The 10,629-nt window shown below is 32.3% G+C and overlaps 1 protein-coding gene across 1 annotated transcript; it reads left to right on the top strand.

Moving 5' to 3' along the window:
• Positions 1–3,418: 3,418 nt before the first annotated feature.
• LOC139849383 (uncharacterized) lies at positions 3,419–4,675 on the top strand. Its single transcript, XM_071839040.1, has 4 exons — positions 3,419–3,448; positions 3,548–3,731; positions 3,786–4,107; positions 4,303–4,675. The coding sequence occupies exons 1-4, from the start codon at positions 3,419–3,421 to the stop codon at positions 4,673–4,675; spliced, it is 909 nt and encodes a 302-aa protein (XP_071695141.1).
• Positions 4,676–10,629: the final 5,954 nt, after the last annotated feature.

The following is a 10,629-nucleotide window of genomic DNA, read 5'->3' as shown; positions in this document are numbered from 1 at the left end:
AGTCGACTTTTTGCTCCCTCTTCTCTCTCCCTTGGCCGTCGACATCCATACCACCACCACCACCATCATCAAAACTTAAAATTAGAAGAAACCTTAGGCATCAAAGTTGTTCTACGCATCGTTTTACGTCTAGTATTGTCGTTTAATTGATCGTTTGAGGTATAAACACTAACCCTAATTCTATTAATTCATATTTTAGTTCAATTACATAGTGTAATCAAGTCTAGTGCTCAATTAATGGTTATTTATGTTATCGTTTATCATTTAATTGCTCGATTGATGTTGATTGCATGAAAAATGAATTTGTATATTAATGATCTGATAAAATTGACATGTAGACTGATCTTGTAATTTGTTTAGATGGATAGATATCGAAAAGTTATTAATTTTAGACTTTGATTTTGTGTGATTTCGTTATCGTATGCTCAAGATATGCTTAATCTAAGTTTTGACTAGGTTATGCTCGTAATACGAATTTTCTGACTTGAATGCTTTTTGATTTAGTTAATGGAAAGTGTGCTATTGTATTCTTTGCAAAAAATCATGCATGTTAGACTTAAGATATACGTTAAATGCTTTTGTAATGCTTTCGATATGTTAAAACGAAGATTCGTATTGTTAAGTGAGCTGAAACTGTTTTTAAAGTTAAATAAAAATTTCTAGAGTAAACTAGAAATTTATTGAGACTATGATCTTCTGGAATATGTTAGTTTAGGTGTTCCTTGACATTTTTTTATTTGTATGAGAACTTGTCAAAACATGATTTGCCATGAGATTAATGCTCGTCTAAATGATATGTATATTTGTTGATCAAAACTGGAAGGTCAGTAAAGGTTTGTTAAACTGTACGAATTGGCTAAAGGAATGTTCTTGATTATTTTATCACTAATATTTTGAGATGTCTGGAGTAATCTCCAATTGTCTGTTCGTCAAAATCTATTTTCTATATTTTTTGAAAAATGTTACAAAACTGACGCGCGTGCTGAAACTGATTTAGTAAACCATAACTAGACCCCTTCTGATATCTGACTTTTAAATATCGTATGAGGCTTTGGCTAGAATTTTTGGAATCAATTTTAAGTCTAGTTGTGAACTAGATTTGGTCATAATTTTATGAGTTATGTTCTATGAGCTATAGTTGTATCTTTCTACGATGTACGTATTTTGAAGGCATGCTTTAAACTGCGAATGTGCAATTTGCTTAACTATGAGATGTAAAGTGATACTTGACCTAGGTTGGATATTTTGACCATGTTTGCATGACCTACTGAGATGTTTGACTTTAGTTGACCACTTTGACCGCATTGACTTTTGGTTTGACTTTGGTTGACTTGCTTGGAATAGTTGACTTTTACTTTTTCGTTGAGTCAGTCTGAGCACTAGGACTTTTCGTACACTATGGGCTGACATAGTATGACCTATATATGTATACTTAAGATGACTTACTTAATTAGGTTGCGTTTTTCGATCGAGATTGTTCGACTACAGTACATTTTGCTAAGATATTTCAAGTGCTTTTGCTAAGGTGAGTCTACAGTCCCTACTATGTTTTTACAGGGATGAGATACATGCTTTTTACAAATGTACATTTTAGGCACAAGTAACTTAAACATATACATATGAGTTCAGATCAAAACTCCCTTAGCTTGATTATATTAGTTACTTGTAAACTCGACTTATAAGGACGGTACCGTTAGGTTTGACAAACCTCACCGCAACATAACTGGTGCTTATTTTTCATTACTTGTACACTTGATCGGTGTATGATTAGATAGGGTAAAAGGAAGACATGTAGCTAGGCTATCCGCAAAGGTTAAAGCTTTATAATCAAGTACTCATGATAATGTATACTTTTCTTACGATGTTTTCCAGAAAATCTTGTGGCCTAACTTACGAAATGCTTTACTAAACCTGTAGATTCACTCAATGTTTTCATTGACATTTTGCATATTTTATCTCAGGTTCATAGAGGTAGTGCTTCCGCTAGACAGAAATTGTCATGCTATCTGCTGCTAGAACTGGACGGTGTCCAGCATATTTTATCGTCTTTATTTTAAAGAACAAATATTCGTATTTAAACTATTTACTTTTGAGATGTTTTGGTTTCATTTACGATAGTCATTTATGTCAAATACTTTTCAGTTACGTTTTCTTAAATAAATGACTTTGCTTTAATAATTAATGCGAATACTTTTCGGAAACGTCTCATATAGAGGGAGTGACCGCTAAACTGTAGAACCAGAGTTAATACGTCATTAGTGGATTCTGACGGGGTATTACATTTGGTATCCGAGCAGATCGGTTACCTGGGACTAGGTTGCATTAGAGAGTCGGACGTTAGGACGTCTATTGAGTCTAGACTGTAATAGACTTGTTAAGTTACATGAACCCTAGTTCCATTATTTTTTATGTTACTTGGTGCTAACATGATTACTAAATGAACTAACTTTATGTTTTCTTTGAGTGCTAGATGATTTCTTCCAATCCTACATTCTTACCGACTTCGACACAGAATCTGAGGAAACCGTGCAAGTACACGGGAATATGATACTCGAGTTTGCGGATGATACCGAGTCTGAACTCGAAAGGCAGTCTGAAGAGGAAGAAACAGAGGAGGATCCCGAGGAGGACTCGGAACCCGAATCCGAATCTGAACCTAACTTACCCGATTCGCCTACTCGTTCCCAATCACCTTTTGTTGATCCCGACTCTGTTAACCCCCATGGACCGAGAGGGCACCGTACGATAACCAAAGGACTCGCTCAAGTTAATAATCCATTTTATAAGAGTTCCCATTATGATAACCAATCACTTGAGATGTGCCGCCATTTTCATCCCTATGACGCTTCTACTTCTACTTCTAAACCTAGTACATCCACTGCTGCTGCTAATGACAACAACACCAATGACCTCACGTTACGAGTCGAGAATTTGGAGAAGATGGTTGAGTATTTGTTGAAGGAGCTTTAAAAGCGGAAATAGAGATCGCTTGTTTGGACTTGTTCCCCGCTATTAGAAATTAATTGATCATTATTGCATATTATTTGATACTCGCACATACATTACTAGGTTTGGTCATTACTTTTGCGATTTTACTTATGACATGAAGGATATGTTATTTTCTTTGGTTATGCATGATTTATGAATGAGAATTTTATTACTTTAAGTGTTAGATTTCCTAGTAACTTATCATGCTTAGTGCTGCTACTACTATTGCTAGTAGTGTTAATGCTACTAGTGTACATTGTTCTTACTATTGTTACTACTAAACGCTATGTATCACTACTACTTATTACTAGTCCTACTAGAATCGTTATGATTTAATATTATCTACTATGCATCATTTCCGTTGCTAGTATATTTTTATGTACCGATTTCATTGACACTAACCGAGTGTGTTATCTTGACCAGAAAGATAATGCCGTCGAAGCCAGTTTCCCTAGCTGATGTCTGTCGGTGGATCAACGAAGGAATAACCGAGGCTGTGGCAGAACTCCGTAACGGAACTAACATCAACACTATCAACACTGTAAATAACCGAAACTAGGATGCAACTAATACTCAAAACAATGGACAAGCAGGGTGTACGTACAAGACATTCTTGAGCTGTGAACCATACTCGTTTAATGGCAACGAAGGCCCAGTTGGTTTAACTCGTTGGTTTGAGAAGCTTGAGTCTGTTTTCCGTATCAGCGGTTGTAGAGATGCGGATAGAACGAAGTTTTCGTCTTGTAAGTTATCAGATTGCGCCTTGACATGGTGGAATACTTAAACAAATTCTATAGGTATGGATCAGGCTTTTGAGACTTCATGGGAAGATCTGAAACGACGGATGATTGAAGTGTATTGTCCCTACGATGAAACTGTTAAAATTGAATGGGAACTCCAAAATTTGAAGCTAGTGGGTACTAATTTAGCCAGTTACAACAAGAGAATCTTTGAGCTCGCTTTCATGTGTCCGCATATGGTTACTCCTGAACACCGCAAGATCACTCTGTATGTGAAGGGATTGACCGAGAATATTCAAAGCGGTGTGACCACTTCGAATCTAAGAACTATACAAGAGGCTGTTGAGATGGCTGGTGAGTTGATGGATCAAGTTGAACAGTGAGGGAAGACTCCTGCCTCAACTGAGTCTAAAACTTATGATAACAAGAGTAAATGGAACAACAACAATAACTCGAGAAAGAATTTCAATCAGTAGTCCTTTAAGAAACAAGATACTGCTAAGGGCAATACTGCAACTCCGAATACTAGTTCTGGCTATAAGGGAAGATTCTAGTTGTGTGCTAAATGTAATAGGCACCATTCAGGAGAGTGTTTGAAGAAGTGTGATAAGTGCAAAAGGAGTGGACATGTGGCTGCAGAATGTAAAGCTGGTTCGAATATGTGCTATGGGTGTGGAAAAGAAGGTCATTTCAGGAAAGATTGCCCAACTGCTAGTAAGAATACTGAACCTGCAAGAGGAAGAGCTTTCAATATTAACTCCAATGAAGCTCGTGATGATCCCAAGCTAGTCACGGGTACGTTTCTACTTGATAACCAACATATTTATGTACTTTTCGATTATGGAGCTGATAAAAGCTTTGTGTCTAGAGATTTTTGCCATAGACTTAAGAATCATGTATCGTTACTAGAGAACTTATACTCTATAGAACTAGGAATGGTAATATAATGAGTGCTAATAAGGTGTACCGTGATTGTACTTTGACTTTGGCTGGAACATCGTTTAAGATAGATGTGATACCGATTAAGCTAGGAAGTTTCGACCTTGTGGTTGGAATGAACTGGCTAGCCGAGAATAGACCCGACATTGTTTGTCACCAGAAAGCAATTCGCATTTCTGTTATCGAAGGTGAACCTCTAATGAGGTATGGAGAGTGAAGCAATACGCCGTTACATTTTATTAACTATTTGAAGGCGCAAAAACACATAAGAAAGGGTTGTCTTGCTATGCTGGTTCATGTGAGCAAAACTGAATCTGAAGGCAAGAAACTCGAAGATATGCCCATTGTTAGAGAATTTTCCGAAGTTTTTACAGATGAGTTACCTGGATTACCTCTGCATAGAGATGTAGAGTTCCAGATTGATTTAGTTCCTGGAGCAGCACCAGTAGCGCGTGCACCGTATAGACTTGCACCACCAGAATTGCAAGAGTTGTCTAGTCAACTGCAAGAGCTTTTAGACAAAGGATTCATTCGACTGAGTTCTTAGCCATGGAGAGCTCCTGTACTGTCTGTGAAGAAGAATGATAGATCTATGAGACTCTGTATCGACTACAGGGAGTTAAATAAGTTAACTATCAAGAATAGATATCCGTTGCCGAGTATTAATGATTTGTTTGATCAATTACAAGGATCAGCATGTTACTCTAAGATTGATCTAAGGTCAGGTTACCATCATATGAGAGTAAAAGAGGTAGAAATACCGAAGACAGCATTTAGAACATGCTATGGGCATCATGATTTCACAGTAATGCCGTTTGGATTGACGAACGTACCGGCTGTGTTCATGGATCTCATGAACCGTGTGTGTAAGTTGTATCTGGACAAGTTTGTTATTGTGTTTATCGATGATATTCTGCTATACTCCAAGAACGAGGAAGAACATGAGCAACATTTCCGTTTGAAACTGGAGATGCTCAGAAAGGAGCAGTTGTACGCGAAATTTTTGAAATTGTGACTTTTGGCTACAAGAAGTGCAATTTTTGTGTCATATCGTAGGTGTCAATGGTATCCAAGTTGATTCTGCGAAGATAGAAACGGTTAAAAATGGGAGACTCCTAAGTCACCAATGCAGATACGAGAATTCTTAGGTCTCGCCAGTTATTATAGAAGATTCATTGAAGGATTTTCTACTATTGCTCGATCGTTAACAGCTTTGACTCACAAAGGTAAGAAGTATGAATGGACAGAGTTGCATGAAGCTGCATTTTAGTTGTTAAAAGAGAAATTAATGACTGCACTGATTTTGTCTTTGCACGAAGGAACCGAGGATTTCGTGGTTTACTGCGACGCTTCACAGTAGGGTTTTGGTTGCGTGTTGATGCAACGTAAGAAAGTGATTGCGTACGGATCCTGACAACTGAAGATACATGAGTTGACTTACACAACGCACGATTTAGAACTTGGTGATGTGGTCTTTGCACTGAAGATGTGGAGACACTATCTGTATGGTACTAAGTTTACTGTTTTCACGGATCACAAGAGTTTGCAGCATATTTTTGATCAGAAACAGCTTAATATGAGGCAGAGACGTTAGATCGAACTATTGAACGACTACGACTGCGACATTTGATATCATCCTGGAAAGGCTAATGTAGTGGAAGATGAAAGGACCCGTTCATATACATTATAAACGATTCACAATAGTTGATTACATCGCGAGGTATTTGACCTTTAAATGATACATTTTACAAACATTTCATTCGTTTTAAAAAAAAAAACTTTCTTTACGTCGAAAATTGACAGGCATGCATACCATTTCATAATATCCACTATCCAACTATAAATTGACTTAATAATAATCTTTGATGAACTCAATGACTCGAATGCAACGTTCTTCGAAATATGCCATGAAAGACTCCAAGTAATATCTTTAAAATGAGCAAATGCACAGCGGAAGATTTCTTTAATACCTGAGAATAAACATGCTTTAAAGTGTCAACCAAAAGGTTGGTGAGTTCATTAGTTTATCATAATCATTTATTTCCATCATTTTTAATAGACCACAAGAATTTCATTTCCAGTTCTCATAAGTATACGTCCCATGCATAGAGATAAAAATCATTCATATGGTGAACACCTGGTAACCGACATTAACAAGATGCATATAAGAATATCCCCTATCATTCCAGGAAATCCTTCGGACATGATAAAAATGAATTCGAAGTACTAAAGCATCCGCAACCATGGATGGGGTTCGTTAGGCCCAATAGATCTATCTTTAGGATTCGCGTCAATTAGTAGACCAGTTTACTAATTCTTAGGTTACCAAGCAAAAGGGGCATATTCAGCTTCGATCATTCACCCATATAATGTAGTTTCAATTACTTGTGTCTATTTAGTAAAACATTTATAAAAATTGTGCATGTTTTCTCAGCCCAAAAATATAAAGGGTAAAAAGGCAAATGAAACTCACCATACTGTATTTCGTAGTAAAAATACATATAACATCATTAAACAAGTGCAAGGTTCGCCTCGGATTCACGAACCTAAATTAATTATATATATATATATATTTATATGTTGGTCAATATTTGTCTAACAATTAGGTCAGGTCATAGTGTACCACAATCCTAATGCTCGAGACTAATATGCAAAAGTCAACAAAAGTCAATTTGACTCAAAATGATTTCCAAAATTTATACATGATTATTATATAATTTAAATATCGTCATTTTATATTTTTAAATATTTTTAAAAGATTTTATTAGAGTAAATAATATAATTCATTTATTATAATAAAAATATACTTTTATATATCTTAAGTAGTAAAATTTATAAAGTTTATTTAATATCATAAAAATAATATGATAGGTACTATTAATGTAATTATATTACACGTAGTAAAATATCTTTGTATTACATATTTATTTGATGAAATAATATCGATAATAATAATAGTAAGTAAAAGTTGTATTATTTTGTAATAATAATTATTATTATTCTTCTAATAAAAATAACAATATTTATATTTACGAAAAATGGTATTATGATAAAATGATAATTCTTATTCATAATAATAATGAAATTTTATATTAACAATGATATTCCTATTAAAAATAATAAGAAAAAATAATATTTTTAATATTAATAATACTTTTAATAATAATAGTGATAAAATTAATGAAAAACGATAATTTTATCCAAACCAATATCTTACCATATTTTAAATTTCATCATAATACCCATACTCATTATTTCCAAACCAATTTGTTAATAGCTTTTAATCGTCTTTTATATCGCGTTCATTTTAATGGTAATAATAGTAATCACAATAATTAAGTGTTACTAATATTAGTTTTAATTATAATAATACTAATAATAATAATAAATATTATGATAATATTAATACTAATAACTATTTTAATGATAATAATAATAATATTAATTATAATTTTAACGATATTAACAATAGTAAAAATAACAATTTTTAATGAAAATACTTTTTATTGATAATAATAATAATAATAATAATAATAATACTAATAATAATAATAATAATAATAATAATAATAATAATAATAATAATAATAATAATAATAATAATAATAATAATAATAATAATATAAAAACTATAACGACGATAATAATAATCATTTTTAATAATAATACAAATTTTCAATTGACTATAACTTCTAATCCGTTCATCGAAACCATTCGATATCTAAATGTAAAATTATTAATTTTTTTCTAGCTTTCCAACGACATGCATATCTTATACCTTATCTCAACCGTATATGTAACTAATTCGGGATTCAACATATCCTATCTAACGACAATACCAAAAATACAAGCATGCATAATCCTATATACTCGAGCACTAGTCAGAGATACACTATTAATATATAAAAGTTAAATTATGAGTACTCACGTATCAATATTGAGATTCAATATTGCAGGAAAGGTACGTAGACGCAACGGAAACGATAAACACTAGGTTGATCTTATGAGCATACCCATGAACCATACCCATCACCTCCATAGCTATAACCCATAATTTCTTTAGCCCTATCCCACTCGAAAAACCCATTTTGAAATCGCTCCTTCGTGCCCTAGTCGTAGTATTTTATGTATAATATTAATTAATAATAATACTAATAATAATAATAATAATAATAATAATAATAATAATAATAATAATAATAATAATAATAATAATCTTAATAATAATAAAGATAATTTAAATAAAAATAGTATACGGAGTATGTATCTTAGATAGGAAGATATAGAGATTTATGTGTGGAAGATATAGAGATTTATGTGTGTTTTATATCTCCGAAGTTTAAATGCGTTTTATACTAATCTAACCACTCCATCCATCCTATGCCTCCGTGATTTGTGGTCTTCAACTTTTACATCTCATATGAATTTAAAAAAAATAAAGAACGTGGAATGTGCCTCCGTGATTTGTGGTCTTCAACTTTTACATCTCATATGAATTTAAAAAAAAAAAAAAAACGTGGAATGTTGCTTAGTTTATGTAATATTTAATATAATATAATTAATTTATATAATTGCTTATATATTATATTATATTTATGTTTATGGTAAAAATGTAAATTTTACTCAAATGACTCGTACGTTGTCACTCGACTCATGTACCACTTTCGGTTTTTCGAGCGCACTTTCGTACGTTTAGAAAACTAGCCTTTTACGTTACGCGACGTGTACCCTTAATAATAATTTAACTTATTCATCAATAATTTACCTTATAGAAAATGTAACTTATAAAATTTGAGCGTTGTGGTTATATGCTTCTATAAATCAGTGACTCATTGTTTATCAAAATATAATATTTAAAATTAGGGCATTTTATGACTAAGTTTATATATATATATATATATATATATATATATATATATATATATATATATATATATATATATATATATATATATATATATATATATATATATATATATATATATATATATATATTCTTATTTAGAATTGTAAATTTGTACATAATATATATGTTTGAAATATTTGTCTAATGATATAATATTTAGTCTTTCAAAACCAATTACATTTCAAAGTTCGTTTTATATAATTTTACTCGTTTTAAATAATAGTAGTTATTTTACCGAATAATGTTTTGAATATAAAAACTAAATAGTTAATTTATCAAGGGACACGAGTTTATCAAAGTAAGGTACATTTTGAAATTTAAACGGAAATAATTACTAACTTTTGACTAACTCTCGTTAATGACACTTTTGTAAATCACTTTTACCAATTATTCCGAATACCGTTAAAAAGGAAAGGTTTTCTAAATCAAAGTGGACCTCTCAACAGAGACTCGTAACCATAATTCAATGTAACTGTTAAATCAATCATTTATGAAAGGACCCATTCATATACATTATAAACGATTCACAATAGTTGATTACATCGCGAGGTATTTGACCTCTATATGATACATTACAAACATTGCATTCATTTTTAAAAGACAAACTTTCTTTATATCGAAATTTGACAGGCATGCATACCATTTCATAATATCCATTATCCAACTATAAGTTGACTTAATAATAATCTTTGATGAACTCAATGACTCGAATGCAACGTTCTTCGAAATATGCCATGAAAGACTCCAAGTAATATCTTTAGAATGAGTAAATGCACAGCGGAAATTTTTTTTAATACCTGAGAATAAACATGCTTTAAAGTGTCAACCAAAAGGTTGGTGAGTTCATAGGTTTAATTTCTATATGATAATCATAATGTTTAATAAGCCACAAGATTTCATTAAATGCGCAGGATCATTACAACTGCAAAAATCATTCATACGATGAGTCGCCTGGTAACCGACCTTAACATAGAGCGCTTAAGATATCTGGCATCATACATTCCACTATTCAAATGTATGACAAGAACCCTTCGAAGTACTAAAGCATTTCCACTA

This window comes from Rutidosis leptorrhynchoides, chromosome 5, assembly GCF_046630445.1.
Source record: "Rutidosis leptorrhynchoides isolate AG116_Rl617_1_P2 chromosome 5, CSIRO_AGI_Rlap_v1, whole genome shotgun sequence".
Lineage (NCBI taxonomy): Eukaryota > Viridiplantae > Streptophyta > Magnoliopsida > Asterales > Asteraceae > Rutidosis > Rutidosis leptorrhynchoides.
This window is presented reverse-complemented; position numbering and strand designations above follow the sequence as displayed.

What these genes read in the sequence shown, in the direction of transcription:
- LOC139849383 (XM_071839040.1), top strand. Translation starts at nt 3,419, where the DNA reads ATGCCGTCGAAGCCAGTTTCCCTAGCTGAT. An exon ending in TAGAACGAAGTTTTCGTCTT is followed by an intron (nt 3,732 to 3,785) that starts GTAAGTTATCAG and finishes CAAATTCTATAG; the next exon opens with GTATGGATCAGGCTTTTGAG. An exon ending in TTGATGGATCAAGTTGAACA is followed by an intron (nt 4,108 to 4,302) that starts GTGAGGGAAGAC and finishes TAAATGTAATAG; the next exon opens with GCACCATTCAGGAGAGTGTT.